Source organism: Sceloporus occidentalis, unplaced genomic scaffold, assembly GCF_023333645.1.
Source record: "Sceloporus occidentalis isolate IW3139 unplaced genomic scaffold, rSceOcc1.0.p SCAF_7, whole genome shotgun sequence".
Lineage (NCBI taxonomy): Eukaryota > Metazoa > Chordata > Lepidosauria > Squamata > Phrynosomatidae > Sceloporus > Sceloporus occidentalis.
The window spans coordinates 44,922,619-44,950,060 of record NW_028316987.1 but is presented as its reverse complement, the minus strand read 5'-3'; the positions used below and the strand labels follow the sequence as shown (position 1 = coordinate 44,950,060).

At 40.6% G+C, this 27,442-nt stretch overlaps 1 protein-coding gene and 1 long non-coding RNA gene across 4 annotated transcripts in view; one reads left to right on the top strand and one right to left on the bottom strand.

The window, feature by feature from the left end:
* LOC149309664 (dnaJ homolog subfamily C member 13) overlaps nt 1-27,442 on the top strand; it is a 79,413-nt gene that overhangs the window by 28,438 nt on the left and 23,533 nt on the right. For all 3 annotated transcript variants that reach the window (XR_016281920.1, XM_089532809.1, XM_089532810.1), the window contains exons 13-36: nt 2,077-2,176; nt 2,903-3,010; nt 3,288-3,443; nt 3,712-3,768; nt 4,829-4,950; nt 5,341-5,416; nt 6,682-6,777; nt 6,935-7,078; nt 9,493-9,507; nt 10,115-10,197; nt 10,377-10,530; nt 13,830-13,933; nt 14,023-14,182; nt 15,340-15,402; nt 16,961-17,062; nt 17,173-17,277; nt 17,966-18,168; nt 19,145-19,229; nt 19,317-19,471; nt 19,768-19,813; nt 21,521-21,675; nt 21,893-22,094; nt 22,509-22,624; nt 23,391-23,469. Coding sequence is in view for 2 of the 3 variants with exons in the window: in XM_089532809.1 (XP_089388935.1) it covers nt 2,077-2,176; nt 2,903-3,010; nt 3,288-3,443; nt 3,712-3,768; nt 4,829-4,950; nt 5,341-5,416; nt 6,682-6,777; nt 6,935-7,078; nt 9,493-9,507; nt 10,115-10,197; nt 10,377-10,530; nt 13,830-13,933; nt 14,023-14,182; nt 15,340-15,402; nt 16,961-17,062; nt 17,173-17,277; nt 17,966-18,168; nt 19,145-19,229; nt 19,317-19,471; nt 19,768-19,813; nt 21,521-21,675; nt 21,893-22,094; nt 22,509-22,624; nt 23,391-23,469 (2,686 nt within the window). In the remaining variant the exon portion in view is untranslated. The remainder of the gene's footprint in view (nt 1-2,076; nt 2,177-2,902; nt 3,011-3,287; nt 3,444-3,711; nt 3,769-4,828; nt 4,951-5,340; nt 5,417-6,681; nt 6,778-6,934; nt 7,079-9,492; nt 9,508-10,114; nt 10,198-10,376; nt 10,531-13,829; nt 13,934-14,022; nt 14,183-15,339; nt 15,403-16,960; nt 17,063-17,172; nt 17,278-17,965; nt 18,169-19,144; nt 19,230-19,316; nt 19,472-19,767; nt 19,814-21,520; nt 21,676-21,892; nt 22,095-22,508; nt 22,625-23,390; nt 23,470-27,442) is intronic.
* Nucleotides 26,531-27,004, bottom strand: LOC149309665 (uncharacterized). Its single transcript, XR_016281854.1, has 2 exons — nt 26,837-27,004; nt 26,531-26,718 (listed from the first exon to the last, which is right to left on the bottom strand). It is a non-coding gene; the product is annotated as an uncharacterized LOC149309665 (long non-coding RNA).

The following is a 27,442-nucleotide window of genomic DNA, read 5'->3' as shown; positions in this document are numbered from 1 at the left end:
CCATACATTCAGTTCAGTGTTTGTATCTGTAAAGGAGTGTTCGAGCTGGTCAGAAATCTCATGTCCTTTCTCGATGGTATAGGCATTAGTCACTGGATCCAACCAAAAATGTTTAAGACTAACATATACATAATTACATCTTCAGTGTGTGGTGGTGATGCTGGGGTTTTCTTTAAAAAAATATCACTTTTGTTTGGAGGCAATTTTATTTTAGGACAGATGAGTTTAGCAGGTCTTTGTGTAATACTCAATAGTATCACTAGGGTTGGTGTCACTCAGTGCAGTAACCCATGCTGTCACCATCCCAACCTCCTTCCAATGCTCAAACCATCCAGAATCCTTAGTAGTTTTTTGTACTAATTTTACTAATAAATCATAATTCCCATATAGCACTAAATGTAATGGCAATAGTTATGACATAAACAACTAGCAAAATTAAAATTATACCTGTAAATTACAATATATGCACAACATACATGTATTTACGTAGTTAAAGTGAAAATTTGGTAAGATGTGATGTTTTTAAAGAAAATTTTAAAATATTTTTTTAAAAATAATTCTTAAAAAATTTTAAAATTAAAAAAATATGTGGCCTTTCCTTTCTCTTCCCACAGATACTCACACCACTCACACCATCTCTTTAGCATTTTAAAGGAATGCAAGCGAATGCCACAGGCCATTTCTGCCAAAAGGCATATGCCTGGGGAGCATTGGTGTCACCAACCCTGAGTGTCACCTGGTGTGGCCCACATCCCCTAGTAATGCCCCTGGTAATACTTGCATAATTATAATCTTAATGTCACCCTTAAAATTTATTTCATGGTGTCTCCTATGGCTCTTCTCTTTGTCACATTTTAATGTTTTTTTCAGAGATTGTCCTTGGCAGCAAGTGCAATATATTTATATTGTTCCTACATAAAACTAGCTAGTGATTTCTTTGGATCACTGACCAAGACCACATACAGCTAAGTTCAGAGATGCTACACTCTCTGTTTTCCCTGCCCATCTTCTAAATCACACCATTAGTAGCACTTAATCCTTAAATACAGTCAGACAATTTAAGATCCCATCACAGTAATTTTTTCCTAACTATTCTTGGCAATGTATGTAGAGAGATTTTGTACCACTTTAGAGACTAACTGAAAGAAAGAAGTTGGCAGCACGAGCTTTTATAGAGTTCAGTCTATTTAGATGCGTTTGGTGGACTGAAGTCTACAAAAGCTCATGCTGCCAACTTAATAATAATAATAATAATAAAAGTTTTATTTCTATCCCACCTTTCCAGGGATCAAGGCGGCGTACAATAATGGGATATACCATCCCAATAACAGATAAAATACAATAAAAACAGTTACAATATCAGCATACTTCTTTCAGTTAGTCTCAAAGGTGCTACAAGAACTTTCTGCATACTGATTCTACAGACTAACACAGCTATATCTTTGTATTCTTGGTAATGAATCTTTAACTTCAGTTTATTAGGCAAGTAAGCTTTTTGTTTTGCTTAGAATATACTGCATGCAGCTATCAGTCTGTATTATTTGGCTCCCATTATTTAATTTGAAATATATACATAGAAAGTAATTTATTGAACATTATTAAAAATCAATGTCAATTTAGTTGTTGTGTGCCTTCAAATTGTTTCTGACATGGCAGTCCTAAGGCAAACCTATCACAGGATTTTCTTGACAAGATTTTATTCAGAGGAGGTTTGCTATTGCCTTCCTCTAAGACTGAGAGAGTGTGATTTTCCCAAGGTCAGCCAGTGGGCTTCCATGGCTGAGTAGGGATTTGAACCCTGGTCTCCCAGAATGCTGATCTAACATTCAAACCACACCATACTGGTTCTTGAGATGTCAACTTTATTTATTTATTTAAAGTATTTATAGCCCACCTTTCATCTAAGGCACTGTTATAATGCTCCCAAAATATGCTGGTATTAGATCTGTTCATTGAACACCCTGGCTGGTCTGGATCTCTGACTGTAAGCCCAATTATAATTTGGCCCTGCACTACTGGACATGGATATTTCTGCTATTCAGGTATTTGCAGTAAATTATTTCTGTGTTTTGAAAGATTTCGAGAACGCCTGGGTGTGAAGGTAGTGAAGGCTCTTAAAAGGAACAATGACGGGGTAACTCATGCTTCCATTGATATGCTTTGTGCCCTCATGTGTGTAAGTACTTCAATCAATATTTTAAAGTATTTATCCCTTGAGTGTTCTGCCTTTGTTACATTTATATATCATTTTCCCTTCAGTGAGCTCAAGGCAGCATACATAGGCCTTCCTTTCCCGACTTTATTCTTAAAACTATCCTATGAGGATGTTGAGAGACTGTGACTGACCCAAAGCTACCTAGCAAGTTACATGGCACAGTAAAGTCATGAACACAACTCTTCCAAGTCTCAGCACTACCACTACACCATTTAGTAACTACACTGGAGAAGCTACAGTATCTAATTTCATATAGTGATGCCTGTTGAGAAATGCCTCCCTTGGTAATGCAGAACTTGTCTGAATGATGAGAGCACTATTAGAAAAAAATATCTTTGCTCTCCAGAGTGCCTGAATGGAGGGGGAGGAAGGGGGAAAGTATGAAAGCCTTAGTTTAACTTCAAGAGGCTTTGACATCTTAAGCCTAGCTTTTGGTGAAGGAAATTGCAATGTATTTGCTTTATAAAATGCATGCTTCTCCATGTGACATTACAAATAGACAAGCAGTCTTCATTATCTTGGAACAAATAGAGCAGGCTATGACCTTGAATCCTTTAATTTTAATCATGGGTTTCCTGTTCTCATTGATGCAACTGTAGCCTTAAAGCGTAGTGTGCACAAAGGAGGCCCTTAAGTTGTTCGAGGATTTGAAACATAATTCTGATGAAGCACAATCTTTATCTCTAGCCTATGCATGATGACTATGACTTGAGGCAAGAGCAGCTAAACAAGGCATCCCTTCTTTCTTCAAAGAAGTTTTTGGAAAATTTATTGGAGAAATTTAATTCTCATGTGGTAAGTGTTGTACAGTAGTGGAATACTAATGGGTGCTGTGTTGAAGATGGGACAGAGGGAAAATATCATCTAGCTTTGGTAATTTAGAAATTTGCAAGGATTTTCATTTTTATCTCTGCATGGCTTTTATTGGGTGCATGATGTGGATTTTATCATATGGCTTGTAGATATTTCATTAGATGTATAATTGTAATTGAAAGCATGAGCTATATAATTTTTGTACAAATACAGTGTTATAATTATATTTGTTATAATTGTCAAATGCTTTTAATTTTAGGAATATGGAACAGGTGCCCTAGTTATTAGTTCACTTCTGGACTTCCTCACTTTTGCCCTCTGTGCGCCATATAGTGAGACAACAGAGGGGCAACAGTTTGATATGTTACTAGAAATGGTTGCATCTAATGGGAGAACCCTCTTCAAGCTCTTTCAGGTGAGCTTAATGTCAAGAAATGATAATACTTGGAAAGATGGTTTTACTTTGTTCTCATGAGTTACATTTTTAGAAGAAGAAACATTAACTATGAAATTATATCAAAGCTAGTATTCCAACAGTTACCAAGGGCTAGTATGACAGCTACTGTTATAGATTAGCCTGCTCACCCTGTGCTTGTGTCATAAATTATTTTTCCTCAGAGAGTTCAGATAGTGCCAAGGTGGGAAATACTGATATCCTGCTTTCTTATAATTGGTTTTCATAGCATCCTTCCATGGCTATTGTGAAGGGGGCTGGATTGGTTATGAAGGCAATAATAGAGGTAAGATTTGTGTAACGTGTTTGTAATACAGCTTATGCGCTCAAGCCACGGGGAGCGCACGGGGCGGAAGGGGCAGCGTGTCCCATTCAATTGAATGCCGCTGCGCTGCCGTGCATGAGCCCCATTGTTTCCAATGGGGCTTGAGCATAGGCGGAATTCGCCTTACGTGGAGGGGTCTGGAACGGATCCCCGCATAAGGAGAGGGCCGACTGTACTTCATTTTTTAAAATAAAGAATAGTTGACAAACACCTCCTATAAAACAAGCATCTAGAGGAAGAAGAACATTTTTGTATTTATTTATTTATTTTGAACAAGTTTATTCAGCTTTATGGAATGTAATTAGGCCTGCCAGCTAGGTTTGGCTTCAGTGGGTTCAGCCTTTCAGAGTTAAAGACTAATTAAAAAAAAAACTTGTTTGGAGAATCAGCATGTAAAAGGATCTTGTAGCACCTTGAGACTTACTGAATAGACTTCAGCCTATTTCCTCAGATGCATGAAGTCTGAGGTCTATGAAAGCTCAGGCTACCAACTTCTTTCTTTCAGTTAGTCTCTTATAAGCTCTTTATAAGGGCTGCTGTTTGCAATTTGTAAAGAATCCAAAACAGAGGAGTAACATGAAATGATTACAACTAAGTAAAATTCATAAAAGTAGTGACCTACCTTTATAGCTTCATGGAACTCTTCCTCAGGATTGGTGCTAAACAGGAAAGTGGTGGTGGTAGGGCGTCCCCCATTAGATGGTGTGGTATAAGTATCCCTTTAGTTGTTTGTTAGTCTTAAGATGATGTTCTAGGAGGCTCTGCTGAGTAATTTGGTTATTTTGGAAGAAATGTTAAGTGGCCACAATGAAAATGTAAGAACCAGTTTGTTTCATTTATCAGCACTCAGGTTTCTTGCTAAATCAGAATTGAGAAGTAAAGGTGGCATTGTTCAGTGAAGTTTTAAGTTTGGCTTTAGTTTTAAGTTTGAACTGTGCTAGAGGTACAACTTATCACCACACACAGCAGGTTAGTGTCAATTAATTTATTCCATAATTGTATTCTTTCCCTGTTTCCAAAGGAGGGAGATAAAGAGATAGCAACCAAAATGCAAGACCTTGCCCTCAGTGAAGGTGCCTTACCTCGTCACTTGCACACTGCTATGTTTACAATAAGCACAGATCAAAGGATGCTTACAAACAGGTAAGTCTAGAATGATATCACTAGCTGTCATCTTTCATATAATAGCATCTTCATTGTATAATTTTCCCCTTCTTGAAACTGATCACAGCAGAACAAAAATTTATGGTTACTGGAGATTCTTCCCTACACTTGCTCTTAACTTTTCCATCTTGGAATTGGCCACCTCAATTAAAACTGAGAACCAGAGATAAGAAGGAAGCATTTTAGTAGAGGTTGATTTTTAAGATCAATGTAGTTGCTTTATCCTGAGATCTTGACATAGCAAACATTTAAATTAGAAATTAGCTTGCAGAAACTGAGGTTTTAGTTCTGTAAAATAGTGACAATTTATGTAGACTGATCTTTAAGAGAGAAAAAACATATGTAATACATTTCTTAATTTGTTCTCAGACAGCTGAGCAGACATCTTGTGGGTCTCTGGACAGCTGAAAATGCAACTGCTTTAAACTTGTTGAAACGTATTTTGGTAAGTGAAATTCTGCCTTCCCAGGATCACTTAGGCAACTATACACACATCTGCACAAACAGTAAAATTTCAGACTGGAACTCCTTGTAGCTACCAGAGGCATTGCTGGGTTTTCTCTCTGGACCTACTGCAGTTGCCCAACCCTTAGCAAAGACTTATTGGCTGGAGCTGTGCATTACCTTGGTTATGAGGCATGGTTGCTGCTGTTCATAGGGTAAGAATAAAACTGAACAATCCACTTGGCATTGCCAAGCCTTGATTGTGCCTTAACATACCTGCTTTGGTCTTAACCATAACCAAAAAATAATGCTTACATGAGATGAATTATACAGAGTATACATAGAAAATTTAAGAGCAGCTTTAGACATGACAGTTTCTAGATACATGGTCACTTTTTAAAGAAGGCATGTGTATTAAAGCCACTCTATAATGCAAGGTTGAGCAACTGCAGTAGGTCCAGAGGGAAGTCTTCTGTAGATGAGACATTTTGAGGGCTTCTTAGACTACAGAAAAACAGATGAAATACAGGTGTGACTGATATTTTTTATGATAATCAGAGCAGTCAGCCCTGCAAACATGTTTGGACACTTTCAGCTGTAAAAAATCATGAATGAATACAGTGTCTTCAGGTTTGATGAATGCACACAACAAGAAGTTAAATGGAAGTCCCTTACAGTTTCTGAGAAAAAGAGCTGCAGTCTATTGAACAGGTGTTACTTATATGTTTGATAAATCTGAGATCAACACAAAACTTTCATATGTTTTAGTTAATAATTCTTCAATTGTATTCTGTCTTATAGTAGCTTCAATGTAATGCTGAGAGATCAGTTCCAGGAGCCTTCCCATATATAGAGTTTCACATATAATCTGGAATCCTGTTTTTCTTACCCAAAATGAATGACAGAGGCACTTCTCAAGGCATTTTCTGGGTCTTCCAGCACAATTCTGATGTTTCTGTGGACATTGAACATGGAATTGCTCTGGCGGATATAAAAATGCCTAGAGAACTGTTCTGTTTAGGAATCTCTAGGTTCTTCAGCACATTTCTGTGATCAACCTCCAGCCGAAGCATGCCATAGATACACTCTGGAGGATCTAGAGCATGACTAGAGGAAACGTATTTTTTCCATTGCATATAACTATAACCACATTGTGTAATACAGCTGCAAAGGAGGGGGGGTCCAGAATGAAGAGCGCACTGTACTTGGGCCTATTGTACTTTTGAATTTTAAAAAATCTTATGTTTTCTTTTTTTGTGGCTTTAGCCATCAGGTTTACTCTCATACCTGGACAGTAAAGACCCTGTTCCTGAAAAGGATTCTGATAGAATGCATATTAGAGATAATTTAAAAATTGCAAATGTAAGTATGATTTAAATGGGCTTGAATTCTCTTACTGTGCATATTGCATAATCTTAGGGCAAAGCACTCCTCAGACTCATAACTAAAACACCTTGCAAAGTTGCATTTCATATTTTCATGAATTGAATTTTGATTAGAGATACGTTTTGTTTTGCAGGATCAATATGGGAAGTTCAATAAAGTGCCAGAGTGGCAGAGACTTGCAGGAAAAGCTGCTAAAGAAGTTGAAAAATTTGCCAAAGAGAAGGTTGATTTGGTTTTGATGCACTGGAGAGACAAAATGGGAATAGCACAGAAAGAGGTAAGATTTGTGTTTTGGTTGCTAATGCAGTTTTATTAGTTTAAACAATCCCTCATAACTCTAGACTACTCTAGTCATTTGACTGATTTTATTGTTGTCTTTCTACATCTAATTGAGCTTTAAATATGTTTTTAATGCAATGAGAAATTGCAACCAATTTCTCCATAAAAAGGAATGATTCAACTTATCAACATCAGTATTCTCTGTGGCATCAAAAGGGGCAGCAGCACCGTGTAACTTGTATGACATTCCTGTCTTCTCTCTTTCCTCAACTCAGGCAACAGGGATGTTTCATATGGAGTGGATTTTGAACATTTGAACTGAGGCTTCTCCTTTAACATTCTCAGTAATATTTATTGAAGGGTATTGCAGATATCCATTGCTTTTTATTTTTTAAAAAAATCTCAGCTTCAGTGTAATTAAGAAGATAGCTCCTTTGCACTATATGTGGTTATGAAATGTATTATTTTTCCTAGATGCCAGACAATCAGGTTTTATTCTTTTTGTTGATGAATGTTTAGATAGGTGGGAATGAGTAGCAGTCATATTTTTTACTGTATAGGTATTCAGGTGTGTGACCGTGTGTCTTGTCATTCAGTTCCCCGTATCTTCCTCTACTTACACACTTCATTACTGGTCTTCTGTGCATATGGTTTATGGTTTTCTGTTGGCATTCTGCACTTAGGTATATTTCCCAGGTCAAAATCAAGATGATGTTTGCTATATGTACTGCCCTTTAGTCTTTGAGGAATTGGTTCTTTCTGTTGACTTGACAAGTAGAAAGGAAGATGCCTCTGTTATACTCTAGGACAGTGATTCCCAAAGTGGGTGGTATGCACCCCCCCCCCCCCGGGGTGGTGAGGTGGAAAGGAGGCAGTACAGGGCGGTGAGAGGGAAAAGGGGGTGGAAGGGGGGGGCTTCAGTCAAAGTATTGGTGTGCAGGAAAGACACTGGGAACCAGCAGCCTTTAGAACCATGGTGGGGATAAAACTTCTTTTCAGGGTCCTCAAAAAACCACCACACAGCCTCACTAATCGTTTTGTTTGGTGGTGTCTCCCACTCTTTGCTTGCCCATGTGAGATCACTCCCTTACCAGCATCTTTCACTAGTAGTGGCAGTTGGGAAATTCATGAGTGGCTTGGGCACAGGGTATGGCTTCTGTGGCTTAGAGCAGCACCATTTTCTGATGGACTGGAGCAAAGAGTTAGATCACATGGTGGCAGGGGAGAAGTGGCTGCAAAAAGGAGCTTTCAAATTTGGGACCCTGCTTAAGCTTTGTGAGTTTTGCTGGGACTTTGCTGGCAGGTTGAACTGCTTGCTGCTCCTGCTTTCTTTCATCAGATAGGCTGAGAGAATAGGTAGCAGAAGAAACAATTTTGGGGGGAGAGTGGACACTTGAAACACTGTGTGGGGTAGATATGTCTCTGTAGAAGGAGTATCTGTGCTCGATTCTTAGAAAGAGTCCTTTGTCTTGAAATGGCTCCTATAGTTAAAATGTCTCCCTTTCCTGGTCCACACCAGTCTCGAGTCCAGAGCATGTTGCCTCTGTATACCCCTACACACACACTTGCACCTTTCTCTGCCTCAATGAATGATTGCGAGCCCCTCGTCTCTGGAGAGAAGCTTCTCCTTTACACCTGGTCAGCTTGGGAAGAGCAACTAAGAAGCTGGCTAAGCAGATGATTTTAATTGATTTAGGAAGGTTTATAATAGAAGATTGTTGAGAATTCTATTTTATCTTTTTATGTTTGAAGTTTGTGAGCCACAAAGTTGGTTATAAGTTTGTTATATGTTTGTTTGTTTATATGTTTGTATGTGTTTAATATATATGTAACAATTTGTACTTTTTAATAAAAATTAAAAAAAAAGAAATCTCTGTTGTTCAGTGTATGTGGTATTAATGAAAAAACTGTATGTGAAAGATCCTAAGCTACTTTTAGCTTTCTGTTGTATTGTACAGTGTGAAAACACCCAAGGTATTGGGAGTTTTTATGAGCTAGACTAAATAATAATCAGCAATGTTTTATTTTATAGGTGTGGATGATTTATACATGGCAAAAATAGTTGAAGAGCAAAATCTAACACTAATCCTACCTAAAGAAAACTAGTTGAAATGAATGACTAATGATCCCCTTTCATTTCACTGAATTTTTTCTAGTGGGACTAATGTTGGATTTAGCCCAAATTTTCCAAACTGACATATCTGATAATAGGGCACCATTAAGATACCCCAGAAGTTGTTTGTGCTTAGACTACAGAAACTGAAGATGTGGTTTGTGTTTCTACCTTTCCACGTGATTCTGTTAACTTGGAAAGCTGATTATAATAGATCATTCTAGCTATTCAACCATTTGAGAGTCATTCCTGTTAAATGCTCAATTTTATTTTTCTTTCTGCTTTCCAAATGCAACCAGGACAGAAACAATATGGTGAGTTTGAATCCTTATCCCTTTCTGTAGAGTGTGTTGAATTATGCTTAGCATGTAGTGACTTAACTGTCAGTATGCATTAGATTAGAAATACTGGCCGGCCACCTTTGGCGTGATGCTTAGTGTCTCATTCTGCAAGGAATTAATATGCTCCATTTTCTGACTTAGTGTGATTATTTTGTACTTTTCATTCTCTGATGTTTCTGTAAAGATGTAGTTATATGTGTTTATCTGTAACACAGTATGATTGATGAACAGATTGGACTCACTGGTAGTGTAATGGTGCCATTTCTAAGTAAAAGAGTTTCAGCCTGGATAAATACATTTTATTTGCTTAACTGCTATATAATGTATTCAAGTTACTACTTGGTCCATTCTAACTTTACAGTATACACCCCTCTGACTGCTTTCATTGGGGGAGAAGAATGCATCTCAATTCGGAGATATTTATCCTTGAAAGAAGGAATATATATACAAATTTGGGTTTTTGTTCTATCATTTTCATGTATTGTTAGCATTGTTATTATTAGCACTAGTTTATAATTGTTAGTATAATCTCATTTCATGTTTTATGACACTGTTCTGAACTCTGACACTTTCTTTGCAGAATATTAATCAAAAGCCAGTAATACTGAGGAAACGAAGACAAAGGATAAAAATACAAGCTAACTGGGATCTTTTCTATTATAGGTGAATACTTGGGGTGAAGTGTTTGTGGGACATTAGCCATTTTATTAAAATTGTTAATTGGAACTGCCTGTCAGTTAAAATTGATTTTAATACAACAGTATTTGAGTTTGTTAAATAAAACAGTGCATTTTTAGTGGTGAAACACTGTATAAAAACTTCTTCTCATATCCTTTGTACAGATTTCTGCAAGATCATGCTAGATCCAATCTCATTTGGAATTTCAAAACACGGGAAGAATTGAGAGATACCTTGGAGTCTGAAATGCGGGCATTTCAGATTGACAGAGAACTTGGCAGCGCTAATGTCATTTCCTGGAATCACCATGAATTTGAGGTGTGTCTTTATCCAATGTTTCCTGTACACAGAGTACCATTCAGATTAAACATGTTTGTTAACACCTGGATTCATATATGGTTACTTACAGTGGCTAATATAAAAAGTAAGCTTCTGTTTGAATGGATTGTAGTTGTAACTCATTGTCCTTTACCTAACATGTATTATTTAACTGTGTAGTTCCTATACACATTCTTAGTTATGATGACCATCACTTGATTTGGAGCAGCTGAAAACAAGCTTGTTCCATCCTCAATATGATACCCCTTCAAATATTTAAACAGGGCTATCATATCACTGCTTAACCTTCTCTTCTCCAGACTAAATATACCCAGCTCCTTGTAGGACATGGTTTCCAGACTTTTCACCATTTTGGTCGCCCTCCTCTGGACACATTCATGTTTGGATTGAATTATATAATAGTTCTAGATAAAATAAAGTTTTTGTTTACAGGTGATGTGTGTGTATGTGTCATAGTGAGCTCTATTATAGTAGAGTCCCCCCCCCCCTTCCTTTACACAGGAAGAAATACTACTTGTAAGAAGTAGTTGTGATCCACAACCTTTTAAAATACATTTCTTTATGCAGAAACTTTATCATCATATGGTGTATGTTGTTTTTTCTTAGCAATGATATCAGAAACTTCTCTGGGAGGTCATTGGAAGGCATCTAAGAGAGTGAGTTGCGTACCTCTCCTTGCCCCAAACAGGCAGGACCACAAGTTGTTAAAAGAAGAAAAAAATTCCATCTCCAGCTCCTCGCCCAGTATTTTCCTTACCTCTCCCAGGAGAAAATCTGCTTCTGAGCTCCTGCTCCTCTCAGTTACCTCCTGTTCTATTCATAGCATTATTTTTCTCCAAGTATCCTTTCTCATATCCCTTTTCACCTAAGTTTATTTCCCACCCAGTTATTCCCCAGAAAAAGGGGGGAAAAACACTCCTTCTACTGTTGCCTTCTCCTCTTCATTTCTTTCCCATCCCATTTCCTTTCACTTTTGATTGCCCCTTGGACCAGCAGCTGAAATTCTGACATGGCTGCACTCAGAGACATAGAGACTCAGTTTGGCTTCAGCTATCTTGATAGAGTGGTTATGTATTCAGCCTCCAGTGTTCCCCTACTTGGTTCCAATAGGCTTTGTGCCTTTTCGTGAAGGTACAATTTTGCAGAACATCAATGATCTGGTGGTAAACAAAATTACTCAGTCTTTAAAAGATTCTACCCCAAACATGCTAAAAAGCAACATACAGGTGTTTATCATAGTAAAAAGGATACCCTTCATTCTTTAGCAGAAACTACCAGGGGATATCCAGAGATGGTCATAAATACTTTTGTTGTTGTTGTGTGCTTTCAAGTTATTTCTGATTTATGGCGAGTCTAAGGCAAGGTTTCCTTGGCAAGTTTCTTTGGAGGGGGTTGCCATTGCTCTTCTCTGGGGCTGAGAGTGTTATTTGCCCAAGGTTACCCAGTGGATTTCCATGGCTGAACAGGGATTTGAACCCTGATCTCCAAAGTGCTCAAACTGCTATGCCACCCTGGTTCTACTTATCTGTTATTTCTGATGTTCTTGCTTACTCAGATGAATCTTTGAGGGTATTCTCATTGCCACAAACCTCTTGAAGAAAATTTTGGCTTGACCTGTCTGTTGTAAATGAGATGAATCTGTAGAATCTGCTGTAGAGCTAAAACGGGGGCAGGAGACAATGGTCAATGGAAGAATTATCTTCTGAGGATTATTTGCTCTTTTGTCAAAGGCATTAGTTTTGTTAGGGATTAATGAAGATGTGTTAGATGCTCCAACAGCCCAGAGACAATTACAATTATAATTACAAGCCCAATACAAAGCCTTCCTAAAGCAGGGATGCCTGCTGAAGATTTTAGACATCCATCTGGTATCCAGGAAGCAATCTGAAAAATTATCTGTGCTGCAATTTAGAAGGCTTTTCTGTGCTGGACCCAAAAATAACAGAGGGGTGAAAGATTTGCTTTCATTTCATCAGCCAGGATTGGACATAGGGCTCAGATCAGCTGTATTCTGGAAGTAAACTGCCTCCTTATCAGCAGTATTGACAAACTCAGATTAATAACACCTGTCCATTGTCCTTCATACAAAGCATTTTCTGAAAGCTGCTTCATTATCTCCCCTTTGGTCATAAACAGATACTCTGCTTGAAATCTCCATGTGATCCTTAAAGCCCACAACAGGCGTCCTGTGTAACTTAAAGGACAGACTTCATATCATGACACTCAAAGCAGCTTCCTAGATTGCTTTACTTTATTCTGCCTGGAGTATCGGAAGCAAAAGTTTTCTTCAGCTGAAACCACCTCTTCTAATTCAGCTCACTCAGCTATCCTCCCTGATCCCTCTTTTAGACCAAACTTTAACACATTGTTAAATAGGACAGAGATTATGAGTCTCCCCTACATTTGCCCAAACTTTCTCATCCTACCACAAAAACATTGACATTCTTGGGCATGTGCATGGTCCTAAAAGTATAATCAGGTGCACAAAACACACCAAGATGCAAACTCGCTCTTTTATTTCCTTTCACCTCACTTTGAGAAAAAATATCTAGACCAATCATTGGCAGAGGAATAAAAGCCTTCATAACCTAGGTTGTGACTCCCCACACACTGTTTGATCGAGAGGTTTAACAGTCCATTCCACAAGAACAGCATCTGTATCTGCATCTTTCTCAAATTAACTTCCTTGTAGTGGAAATCGACAGGATAGCAACATGGGCCCATCCATTCACCAGCCATTACCATATGGCTCTCTACATCTCATCTGTACATCTGTAGTTGATAGTTTGACCGTTTTTTTTTTTTCTGGAGTCTCCTGTTCTCTTGGATGCCTCCCAGGGAGTTCCCAGAAAAGATGTCATTGGTGCTTAATGTGAAGGTACCTTCTGGAGACGCATTCACTGAATCTTCTCCTAAGGGACTTGGGGGACCTAGAGGTCCATTTTCATGGTAGACAAAACAGACCTAAAGTATTCACAAACAGGCCCAAAGTATTAACACAGCATGCTTTGGCACTCCAGGGGGCTATCGTGCCTCATTCCCCACCTATGATCTATTCATTGGACCTAAAAATTTATTGCTCATTAAGATGTGAGCTGGACACAGCTGTATTTGGAACTGGGGTGGAGCCAAAGAACATGACCTTCTTCAGTTGACTTTGCTTTTCCTAGATGAGGAGGAAAATGTTGCCACATTCTTGGATACTTCTCTTCAGACCTCCTAAGGAGATACCTTCTTGGTAAATGCTAGTTATACATTTGTTTTACTTTCCTTTTAAGGTGAAATATGAGTGTCTGTCGGAGGAAATAAAAATAGGCGATTATTACTTGAGGTTGCTCTTGGAAGAAGATGAAAGTGAAGAAAGTGGAGCAATAAAAAAATCGTGAGTTGCTATTATCCAGATGTCCTCTTGGGCTTTAAATCTGATGTTCTACCCTCCTAAACCTTTTGTTGTACTCATTCTTCCTACAGATATGAATTTTTCAATGAATTATACCATCGTTTCCTGCTCACCCCTAAAATAAATATGAAATGCCTGTGCTTGCAAGCTCTGGCCATTGTTTATGGAAGATGCTATGAAGAGATAGGCCCATTTGGTGACACTAGATATATCATAGGGATGTTGGAAAGGGTGAGTAGTTTTTTTTATTTATGGACACCATTTGGGAAGAGTAAGGTAGGCAAGCATTACTTACTGAAGCTTGCCCAGAACTTTTCTGTTAACTTCCAGTGACAGAATATTTGTTCTTTTCATATTTTATCCTAAGAAAGCATTTAATTATATTTTATCTTGAACTTAGGACCCTATCGCATGGGGTAAAAAAGCCAACTTACCTTTCCCGAATTGAATTCAAATTTGAGAGACAGCTGGGTCCTGTCATATATAAATCACTGCCGAAACTACTGCCCGGATACAATCTAGAGATGCTTCAGTGGCCATTTTTTAGATTCGGAAGCTTCTGTTTCAAAAAGGGGCAGGCTGGGCATGCTTCAACCCAGGCTACATCTAGGCTGTATCCAGGCGGCGGATTTGGCGGTGATTTACATATGATAGGACCTGGATGCAGCCCAAATTAGAATTCAGTTTGGGAAAGGTAAGCTGGCTTTTTTACCCCATGCCTTAGGGTCCTTAATTTGACTACTTGTATCTGGACTTTCTTTACTGTGGGTATTACTGGATCACACAGCTGTAGCCTTTGTTCCCACAGCTGTGAAGCATCATGCCTGAGCATTGCAACTTGTGCAGATGTATATACCAGTCAATGTGTATACCTTAACAGTTAACATGTATAGAATATGGCAATAAGCTGAACCTTTTAGTATAAAAATGACTGCTAATTTTTCCTGGTCAACACTGCTCTGTTCTCTAGACCTGTTCCAAGCATCACTAGCACATTGATCAATTTATATATCCATGCTGAGTAATTTTTTAAGAAAAAATTATACTTCTGATCATGTGAGACTTGCAAGAAGGAAAGAGGCAAAATAATACTCATTGTGGGAGTAGCTTTTATAATGGTTTCAGTAATTTGATTTGACTTCTGCATTGTTTTACCAGAGCCAGAATTATAAGAATTGGGCTGTTCTTAGGTTATGATTACAATATATCAATGTTCAATTTACTATATTTTCACACAAATAGTGAACACGATGTTGGGGAATTCAAGGATATTGTCTCAATATTGCTGTTGGCATGTTATTACTCTAAACAAAATAAAAGGCTGCATATGTAGTGCATATCTCAGGATTTTATTTATTATTTAAAATATCTATGTATTTTTTCTGTAGTGTACTGATAGACTTGAGCGGGACCGGCTGATACTATTTCTTAATAAACTAATCCTTAACAAGGTAAGCAACTTTACAGAGTTGTCAAATTTTGAAGTTTTAGGAACGCACCATATGTACAGCTGTTATTGCAGTTTGAGATAGTCACAAAGATATCTTTACTCCAAATTGCTCTTGATTAGCATCTGTCCTTACACCTAGAGGTATAAAATAGAAGATAATATTACATCTTGAATTAATAGCAATATTAATACAGCAAGCACTTTATTTATCTTTAATTCATTCAGATTACATTCAAAAGTCTGGAGATAAAATCCTACAATGTGTATAATGTTCCAGTTGAGAAGAATATCAGGGAAATTAAAATCTGAATTTGGTCACTCTTTGAATCCTAAACAACAACAACAACAACAACAAAGGACGTGTATTGATATTAACCTTAGTTGAATAGAAAGGAAATGGGTTTGGAGCTCAAACAGGACAGGTGGCTTCTGTTTCGCTGTTGCCAAATTAATCACTGTACCACTGAGATTTAGCACAATATTTAGCATCATTTCTTTTCTATTCAATAAAAGCATAGGTTTTTAAATGGACAAAGTAGACAGGGAACATGTGTCTTGCTCTAAAGCAGAATCAGCCTGCTGAAAGAAGCACAGCTGTGCTTTGAAATAAAGTTGGTGCTCCCAGTGCACTTTGTTTCTAAAGAGCATTGTGGATTTTGTTGTTGTTGTTGCTACACTGCCAAAATTTGATGGCAGTGTAGCCTATGGCCTACAGGCCATGTTTACCTACACCTGTCCCTTGCTGATACTCTTTAATGGATACTAAACATATACATTTCTTCATGTGTTGTTCAGGATGCTTGTTTTAACTTTTATTTTCTGGAGAGTGTTTTATCAAAATCATCAAACCAAAATGTTATCCTTAGTGGTCTCTCAAGAGTTCTGTGATGACCAGTCAAACTAGCAGCCTGTTCATCTTGAAACTTTGCTAATATGTGGCCAAATTGAGGCCTAGTTCTGGGGAAGAAAGAAGGATTATAAATTAATTAAATAAATAAATACACTTTTATAATCAGAAACCTTGGCGGGGTACAGACCGCCGCTTTGCAGCGGTCTGGCACCGCCGCCAGAAGGTCCGCGGGGGAGCCGGAGCCTTCAAACGGCCCGACTCCCGCGCGGACCGAAAAAAGAAGCTCCAAAACGGAGCTTCTTTTTGCGTCGCGTTTGCGACGTAGCGAGGCGCCAGGGGCGCGCTCGCTACGTCAGCAGCGGCGCGACGCGTCTGGACGCTGTGCGTCCGATGCGTAAAGATGGCGGCGCCCATGTAGAAGGGGCGCCGCCATCTTGTACGGACGGAGTCCGTACTAGACCATGGGGCGTCTAAAAGAGACGCCCCTTTTTTAAAATGGGACGTCCGGAGGACGTCCCAAATGGCGGTGCGGAAAGCACCCTTAATTCCAAGTTGCACTACTGTTTTAACCTAATTAGAAAAAAATCAATCTGTGGTTTACTTTGGAGATCCTCAAATTTAGTTTTGTCTTATAATTTACAAACTACTGAAGAGTTTGCACTAAAAAAGACCCATTCTAAAGTTTTTGTACTTTTCTTTTCACTTGCAGAAAAATGTCAAGGAGCTTATGGATTCAAATGGCATAAGAATTCTTGTAGATCTTCTCACTCTGGCTCATCTTCACACAAGCAGGGCAACAGTTCCATTGCAAGTATGACATCTTTGTCAGCTCCTAAGAAGGAAATTTGTTTAAAACTTTAAGTAGAAAAATCTGTATTTCCTTGTTTAAAATAATGACCAGGTTTATTGCTTTCTTTTTAGAGCAATGTAATTGAAGCGTCACCTGATATGAAGAGAGAGAGTGAAAAAGAATGGTATTTTGGTAATGCAGACAAGGAAAGGAGTGGTCCTTACAGTTTTAATGAGGTAACTTGCAAGGATTTGTAGTTTTTAATTTGAAGACAATTTATATAAAAGCTTGATATCACAAACCATATCTTGGGATGACAAGGGAGATCAGTCCACTGTCGTTAGGTTTAATCCCACACCCCACAGTGAGGCAGAAGTCCATGTGATTTCATCATCTGCGTTCATGGGATCTTGAGCTCATACATTAACTGGATTAATCTCAAGACAAACACTGCTGTTCAATTTATATTGCTGGGTTTCTGTTGCTTTGGTATTAACATATCTGCAGATATGCTGCTAGCAGGTGTCTTACCCCTTATTCTCATAGCCCTTCAGTGCATGACTGATAATGAGTTGTGTCTCATCTGTTTGCTTTTATATTGATGAGTTACTGTGCTACAGAACAGCTGAGTTGCTTGAGTCATTTTATCATGTTTGCACCACAGCCTTCTTGTAACTCAGTAGTTGTGAAATCTGTGGGCTACTTTTCATTTGACCAGAGGCCCTCATGTTTGGACTAACTCTGTTAACTGCTTGATACTCCCTAGAATAAATTGATCTTAAATGTGAGGTTATGTTGGTATTTACATGGAATGAAAATGTTTTAAAGTGTGTGTCTCTTCATCAGCACAACCTATGAAACTGTAAAAAAAAATCTTCTTCATGATATTAATGTGTTAACGGAGATAATCAATTTCTAATTTAGATGCAGGAGCTGTGGAACAAAGGGACGCTCACTTCAAAAACACGCTGCTGGGCCCAGGGCATGGATGGATGGCGCCCACTGCAGGTTATCCCTCAACTAAAGTGGTGTCTGCTTGCCACTGGACAGGCTGTGCTGAATGAGACAGATCTTGCTACACTTATTCTCAACATGCTGGTCACGATGTGTAGCTATTTTCCCAGTAGGTAAGGAATCTCTATGTGTGTATCTTCAAGTTGCCTATCAATTCATGGTGACCCCATTAATTTATCATGGGGTTATCTTCAGGAAGAAATATTCAGAGGTGTTTTGCCAGTTACTTCTTCTGAAATAGATCCTATAGTACCTGGTATTTTCTGATGATCTCCAATCCAAGTACTAGCCAGGACTGACTCTGCTTAGCTTCTAAGATCAGGTGGGATCTGGTGCCTTATGGGTATTTAGACCCTAGTTAAGGAATCTAGATTCCTATAAATGGGTATTCCTTGTAGTCATAGAAAAATAATGAAAAATAATGACTTCGATCTAGATTGAAAATTGATCCAGTTGTTGACAGAACTGGACCCAGCCATTTGAGTCCCATACTAGGCAAAAAATAGGATATAAATTAAAAATAAGTAATATTAAGTTACACGTCCATAAGAGTCAGTGTGGTGTAGTGGTTTGAATGTTGGACTATGACTCTGGAGGTCAGGTTTCAGTTCCCCACTCAGACATGGAAGCCCACTGTCTTGGGCGACTCACACACTCTCAGCCCCAGAAAACCCTTTAATGGAATCACCTTAGGGTTACCATAAATCAGAAATAATTTGAAGGCACACAACAACAACAACAACAACAACAACACATGTCCATAAAATAATTTTATAAGAATACAGCTAATTTGTCAAAACAAAAGGTATGTTTGTGTTACCAGAATCCAAAGCCAGAGAGATTAACTACAACAGTACCCTAAATTAACAGTTAAACAATTAGGAAAGTTGTTGTTCTTGCTAATTCCTGTCAGGTTGACAAGTTGATTCTAAAAACTAACACTAAATTAAAACTATAGATAGTACATTGAAGCACATTTTGAATTTTTATTATTAGAAAACAGTTTCCTTTAATTTGTTTAAAATGTGTTGGAAAGTGATTAGAGAATAATTAGTCCACAGATCCAAGTAGGATTTTTTTTCATTTCAGAGATCAGGATAATGCTATTATAAGACCTTTACCAAGAGTAAAGAGGCTTCTTTCAGACAGTACCTGCCTTCCCCATATTATTCAGGTGAGTTGGTCTGCCATCTGATCTTTTAGAACTACAGGAACTTAACTTGTAATAAACAGTTTAAACAAATTATTGTTCACATTGCAGCTCTTGCTGACTTTTGATCCCATTCTTGTTGAGAAAGTGGCCATATTGCTTTTCTACATCATGCAAGACAACCCACAATTACCTCGTCTTTATCTCAGTGGAGTATTCTTCTTCATTATGATGTACACTGGTTCCAACGTACTCCCTGTTGCAAGGTGAAAACATTAAGATTGTTCAAGATTTTTTACATACTTATTGACATAATGCCATACTAGTTAATTATATATGTCGCAATATAGCATTTTTTTAAAACTTTCTCTTTATAGAAGGAATAAAGAATGCAGGCTACATTGTGTATCAGTAGTTATGTGGATGAGTATGATAATAAGGAGATCCAGAAAAGTCTTGGGACCTGCTTGAGAGATTGCTTAAAGTATACATTGACCTGTATGCAAATACTTACATCTTTTAAACTACAAATATCTTAATTACATTTTAATTAATCTTCTAGGTTTCTGAAGTATACACATGCAAAACAGGCTTTCAAATCTGAGGAGGTAAATTTCAATTTCTAGAGCCAAGCTTGTAATATTCCTGCAAATGAGCCAGAATTGGTGATTTATTGAGCACTTAATATATGAAATATTAGCTCAGTCCTGTTGGATAGAATTATACCAACCTGTTAAGTAATTTGTTTTCAAAAGTTTCAACAAAACTAGTTTGACAAAAATGATGATTTAGTTGTACTTGCATGAGGAGACTCATCAAAATTAATGGCACTTAATCAGTACAAAAGTCCCGTTGGCTATACTGAATTTAATCTGAGGATAACTGAATCTGGATGCATTAGGGACAGCCTCTATTGTCTCCAGTGCTGGCCTATGCATGCAGCTGTGCCACCATTAGGGACAGTGGGGCTGTTCCTGATGGTGACGTGGCCATGTACATGCACTGCCATTGGGGACAACGCAGGCTTGCGATCCATAGATATTCAAATCCGTGGATGCCAAGTCCTCAGATACCGAGGGCCGACTGTAGCAGGAGAAATAGGCTTTAAATAAATCCCAAGGGACTAAGACTGCTGTTGTATATACACATGCCGTTAAGTAAGTCCCATTGAATCTAGCATGCCTTCTGTGTTTTAATATTTTCTTGGAAAAATTAATAGCCAAGCTTTTTCTAAAAAGAAAGCAATCCATTAATGCAGGATTGAGAAACATCAGCCATTCTGTGGGGCCAGTTTTCTCTCCCTATAGTCTTCCAGGCATTACTTAAACAATCAAAAATGTGGTGTGTGTGTGTAAAAGACTGTTGTGGCCAAAACTCCACTTTTGGTTTTGAGTAATCCCTGAGTGTTATGTTAAACAGCATAGGAGGGACATGCAACATATTTAAGAGGTGAAATGCTGCTCTCGGAGAAGCAGTTCATAGTTTTTGGGCTGAAGAAGATGATCCTGGAGTCTGGGGTTGTCTTCAGGTATGGAGATTCAAATACAGGTTGAGCCTCTCTTATCAAAATGCTTGGGACCAGAAGTGTTTATATTTCTGGTTCCATACAAAGTCCCTGCAAAAAACAGACATCCTAGACTCTTTCTGGTCTGTCAGCTGCCCTGCTAAGAAAGTAGTCCTCATAGTTGGAAAGGGAAGGAAACATCTAAATAGATTTGGCTGTTCCCTTCAACTCACTCAGCTGGATATGCTTGGACGTTGCCCTCCCTTCCTATTTACAACAGCCAAGTGAAGTGCCCTTTCCCAGCTACAAAAGATACACCAGCCAAGTGAAGCACCAGTTGATGGAGTCAACTGGATCTACTTAAACTTTCCCCTCCCTTCCCAGTTACTTTCCTAAAATGGCAGAAAGTATGCTGACAGCTGAGAAAGCATCTGGGATGTCTACTGTTTACAAGGGCTTTATGTGAGGGGAGCTACAGGAACTGGAGCCTTCTGCCCTTCCTCTTTTCTTTCCCCCATCAAATTTTTGACAGTGGTGTAGCAAGGGCTCCCTGAGGAAAATTCAGCAGGCGCTGGACATGTGACTAACCCCTTTTCCTTGAAGGTAGAAGTGGGCATTTGGTTGCAAAATGTTTTAGGTTTTAAAGCATCTTGGATTTCTGGATAAGGGAGGTTCAGTCTATAATCCTGCGGTGGTGTATGTAACCAAAGGGCCATTGTTTCCAAGATCTGCCTAAATATTTACATAAGTATGCTCTTTTAATTTGTAGATATTTTTGACTTGATTGATTTCTTTTTTTCTTTCTTTATAGACAAAAGGGCAAGATATAGTTCAGAGAAGTATTCTTGGACATATCCTGCCGGAAGCTATGGTGTGTTACTTAGAAAATTATGACCCAGAAAAGTTCTCTGAAATCTTTTTGGGTGAATTTGACACTCCAGAAGCTATTTGGAGCAACGAAATGAGGTGATTAACGTATATGTTTCATGTAAAATAAATGATGGGGCTGGGAGCGGGCAAATTTAACCTGTGTTCCCTCTGGCAATTTCCTTGCTGTGATTAAACCAGTCAGATGTCTTTGTCTTGCTAAAAATGAGTGTTTTTAATAATCTGGTGACAGAATCAGATACTGATTCTGAACATCAGTATTTGCTTGCCTAAAGAGGCCTTTTGCAATTTACAGGCGCCTTATGATAGAAAAGATAGCTGCTCATCTTGCTGACTTCACTCCTCGTCTTCAAAGTAATACAAGGGCACTTTACCAGTACTGTCCAATACCAGTCATCAACTACCCTCAACTGGAGAATGAGCTGTTTTGTAATATTTATTACCTCAGACATCTTTGTGATAAGCTACGCTTTCCAGACTGGCCAATTAAAGATCCAGTAAGTAATACTTCTTGTACTGTTCCCAGTTGCTAACACAGCAGAATGAGAGATAAAAAGAAATATGTAAAGAATTATTAAAGCCATGATTGCACAGGTGGCAATTTTCAGGTTATTAACTAAAATTAAGCTTCAACTGTCTATCATTTCTTTGAATCTCCTCAGTACAAGAAATTAAAGTGTTCTGATAGGAGGTGTTAGATGTCTGAGTAATAGCAGCTCTTTTTTGTTCTGGAAGAGCCAAAAATGCACTTTAGAACAAGGTTCAGAAATGTTTGGCCCATCAGATTTTGTTGAGCTGCAACTCCCAAGTTGCAACTCTAGCAGCTAGGGTGGTTGTCCAACAACATAGGGAGATCTTCACAGTTCCCAACCCTGTTTCAAAAGAATTCATTAGGCATTTCCTTTATTTAGGTTAAACTTTTGAAAGATACCCTAGAAGCCTGGAAGAAGGAGGTGGAGAAGAAGGCACCTACAATGTCAATAGATGATGCTTATGAAGTCCTCCATCTTCCAAAGGGACAAGGACAGTAAGTTTCTCGTAACAAATGAACATGACATTTTAATCTGACGAAATCTTATTTACATTGCATTATGCTTAACCTCTGGTGGAAGGTAGAAGAATTGCTCTCATGATATATCAGAGACAATTTTTGTGGTAGCAATATTTCAGTAGTTCAGCATAGATTGCATATTTGTTTGAGAACATGTGCACCTATTGATTTAGCTCTGTACCACATAGCTAGAATGTTAGTAATATGTTTTTAATGTGGTGGTGAAAAAGTTGTGGCCTTTCAGACGTTGTTGGATTGCTATTCCCATCAACTCTCATCGTCTGTTCTTTTGTTTAGGGCTGGTGGAAGTTACAATCCAACAATATCCCGAGGGCAACACATTCACCTAGCTCTGGTGTAGTGGGAAGGAACGAGGTATTTTGTTTCCAAGAACATGACTTGATGTGACTAATTCACTGTATTGAATATCACTGGCCAATTACAGAATGGCTAGGGATCTACCATAACCTGAGTATTGGTACATTTCCCTGAAGGAGTTGTAAGTGTACCATTACTGCCATTGCCTGCATTCAACAGGAGACAGCAGACTGGGATTTCTGTGTGTCTGTAGCAGTTGAAAAATGGCTGGGATAGTGGGCTGAAATCTACAACTCAAAATATGTTGTCAAAGTACCCTTGAAAATAATTTATCAATTAATACTCTGCAAAAGCTAAAATATTTTTTCTCTGACTGGTCAGATATTGCATCTTAGATGAGTAATTTTTTTTCTCTACCTGTTAGGCATGATGAAAGCAAAATCAGGAAAGCTTATTTTAGACTGGCCCAGAAATATCACCCTGACAAGAATCCAGAAGGTCGAGTAAGTGCTATATATTAAATATGCAATATGCCTCTAAGATGTGCTTCATTCCAATCTATTGCTTATGATCACACGGTCTCCAGTTCATATCTGTAACTGCTCCATTTATTTGGAGGAAGATACCTGACTTTGTATTTGATCTCATATTCTGTACATTTCCTTTACTTAATGTGTTTGTGGCAGCTCATATTGCAGGAATTTCATTATAATATAAATGTTGCTCTGTTTTGTACAGTTCTTGCATCTTTGCATTAGGCAGTTCTTGGCCATGTATTTGAAGTATTGGAATACTGAAATCAGTGGTATTCTGATGTTGGTTTTGTAGACTCTGGGCTTGGAGGAGGGCAGGGGTGAGTGTGTTTCATGACTTTCCAGAGAAAAATCCTTGATGAAAGTCAGGAATGTATTAAAAGAATCTCAGAAATGGACAAGTGTCCCAGGAAATGGTATAATAAAGTGTACCTTTTATCTGAAATTTCGGCGGGATACAGACGGGCAAAAAGGGGTGTATTCATGACGTCATGAAGGTAGAGCCTTCAGACGGGCCTTACCTGAATGCCGCCATGAACACGCCCCCCGCACGCCCCAAGCGGGAAGAAGCGGCATTAAAAAGGTGCTGCTTTTTTCCGCTTCTTTTTGATTTGCGGCGTACGTGCGCAGCTGCGTATGTAAGCTGCTGCACCGGTACGTCAGAATTGCTACGCCGCAAATATAAGTTGCCCGTTTAAAAGCTCCGTGTCAGCTGCGTCGCATAATGGGTCGGGGTCCGGGACATGCGTGGTTTGCAGTCAAGCTTTAATTGCAGCGTCTGCTGCCATGCAGCTGTGGAAGCTGCGGCACAGCTGCGGCGCATTTTAAGACTCATAACCCTAACCCTAGAGCCACTTGTGCGCATGCGTTGCTAGAATCGCGGGAAGTTGTAAGTTTTGCCGGCGGATGTTTTGGTTGTAGAAAGTGATAAGGGAAAGTTTGGAATTTAAAGTGACCCCCTACACACATTCCTGCGCCATTTTCACCTGGGAACGGGCACAGTTCGGCTGCTCCTGGCACAGCTGTGCGGCGGCTCCCCTTTGCCACCAGGCAGGATGGCACAGCCATCCACCAGCACCCCGAAAAAAGGCAGGGGGACGTCTTGGTCTCATACTGAGACGGCTGACCTCATAGCTATATGGTCCCAGCCAAACATTTTGCAGAAACTGGAGTAGTCCTACCTGAATGCTGACACATATCGAGAAGTGGAAGAAGCCATGAGAGCTGCTGCACCGGTACTCCAGAATTGCTACGCCGCTAATTTAAGTTGCCCATTTAAAAGCTCCGTGTCTGCTGCGTCACATAATGAGTCGGGGTCCTGGAACATGCGCAGTTTGCAGTCAGGCTTTAATTGCAGTGTCAGCTGCCATGCAGGTGTGGAAGCTGCAGCACAGCTGCAGCGCATTTTAAGACTCGTAACCCTAACCCTAACCCTAACCCTAGAGCAACATGTACGCATGCGCTGCTTGGAAAGTTTGGACTTTAAAGTGAGCCCCTACACACATTCCTGTGCCATTTTCACCTAACAATAAAAAAACCCTAAAACTGTAAATATTTACATATGTACAAGGGAGGTGATGGGGGACGGCAGGGGGACAGCGGTGGCAGCGGCGACAGCTGTGGCTGCGCATTGCGGATTCAGCAAGAGTGCGGGGACCAAAGGAGAGGAGGCATCCATGATGCTGGTGACACTGGCAAAGTGCAAGTGGACAAGGATGCCAACACCAGCTGATCACCAGCTGGCAGGAGACCACTATTGTTCTTGGGCAGAGCGCGGGGGGAAGTTTTAAAGGGGCTTGGGCACTTTAAATGTGCACATAGGCTTTCTGCCGCCGCTGCTTAGCGCTGTAGCTGCGCAGCTGCGCATCCGCCAGCCGGCAAAGGGGAAAAAAAAGCCCCATTTTTGGCCGCCTGTGAGGAGGGGCAGACAGTCCCGCAGGGAGCTCATGGAAAGGGCACTGGGATTTCAAGAGACGGCACTAGGATTTCAAGAGAGGACACTGGGAGTTCATGAGAGGAACCTAGAAGTTAATGTGAGGGCACTGGGATTTCAAGAGAGGAACCTAGAAGTGCAAGTGAGGGCAATGGAAGTTCAAGAGAGGGCCGTTCAGAACCAGGAGAGATCAATAGACAGGTCAGACCAGGAGCAGAGGCGACTCAACACCACCTTGGAAGCGCAGACTGTTCTGATGGGGCAAATGCTGGAGATCATGAGGGGAGGGCAGGGTGGCCAGAGACGCAGAAGGGTACGTAGGGAGCAGGGTGGAAGAGGCAGGGCTGTCCTCAGGGTCGTGGAGGAAGGGGTTGAGCAGCAGGAGCCCCCAGCAAGAGCTGGAAGAGCCAGGGCTGTCCCCAGGGTCGTGGAGGAAGAAGTAGGGCAGCAGGAGCCCCCAGCAAGAGCAATCCTTCCAGCTGAGGAGCAGGGAGTTGCCATGGAGGTGGAGTTGTCTCAGCAGCCTCTTGCTGGGCCATCCTCCAGCCTCTTCAGTGACTCTCTGGCAGTCCCACCGCCCACAACTTGCCCCCAAAGGCAAAGGGCAACTAGAGGGGGCCTGGGATCAAGGGGCAGGGAGCACTGACAAGGCACTAGGTCCCATGATGTCCCATAAAGACATCATTTCGCCTCCCAGGGCATGTGTTCCCTCCCAGCCCTATCTACTCTAGTCTACCCTTCCTGTTCTCTCCTCCCACCAGGCCTGGCTCACTGGTCCCCAAACCAGCAATGTCCAAACTCTGTCCTTCCAGGCGTTTGGACTTCATCTCCCAGAATCCCCAGACACCTTGCCCTGTGGTCTGGGATTCTGGGAGATGAAGTCCAAACTCCTGGAAGGACAGAGTTTGGACATTGCTACCTCCCAGCACTCCTGCCTAGCTTTAGACTGCACAGTTGCGCCTAAGCTGTCACATTCACACACACAGCCACACTGCCGCAGTTGCGCATAATGAACCACACAATTTTTTTTAAAAAAATAAAGTTTTTTATTAATACAAACAATAAAAAAATTGACTATATACAATATTTACAAAGGGAAGGGGGAGGGTGAAGGGTGGATGGCAGAGGGGGCAGGGGAGGGAAGCTGCTTCAGGGAGGGGGAGACGGCGGTGGGGCGGGCAGCCGGCGGAGGATCTCCAGCTGGTTCCTCTCTATGGCCTCCACTCTCTCCCCCAGCTTCTGGATCGCCGCCTCCATAGCAGAGAGCCTCCTCTCCGTCCGGTTCTCTGTGGGGGGAAAAGAAACAGGATGGTTAGGGTCAGCCTGTGGAGCCCATCACCCACTCCCACAGGCAGAGTTTCTGGGTGCCCCCGCTCCCTTCCCTGGGTTCACCTCTGCACTTACCTTGCTGCCGGGCTTGGAGGACTCGATCCAGGGTCCTGGCATCCAGGGCCAAGTCCCCTGGCTCCCCTGGCAGGCGGCGGCTCGGGCCAGGCTCCTCGGCGGCGGCAACAGCAGCAAGGACTTCAAGCCCTGGAAAAGAGGAAGAAAAGGCCCAAGTTACCATGCTGGCATGGCAGAGAAGGGCACAAGTGTCGTGGGGGCTGCAGTCAGGCAACCCCCACCCCTCACCCTGGGGACCTACCTGCCGCCAGAGGAGCCGAGGATGGTGGAGAGGGCGACCTGGCACGGTGCCCTCCCTCCCTCCGCCTCCGCCTCGGCCGCACGCCTGCAGAAGGGAAGAGGAGGGATGGCATTGGCACCATGCAGGAAGGAGAGGAGGGCAAGGGAAGGGTCAAGGAGGGGAGGACAGGGCATGGCAAGAGCTCTGACTTACCTGGAGGACGGCGATCTTCCGGTCTGGGCCTATCTCCCCTGACCCACAGGTCCTTCAGCCGCTCAAAGAATGGTGGCCGCCTGTCAACCGGGGGGTGCTCCCCGAAGTCTTCGAGGGTTTCGAAGAAAGATGCCTTCAGAGTTTTAAACTTTACTCTGCACTGATGCATCTTT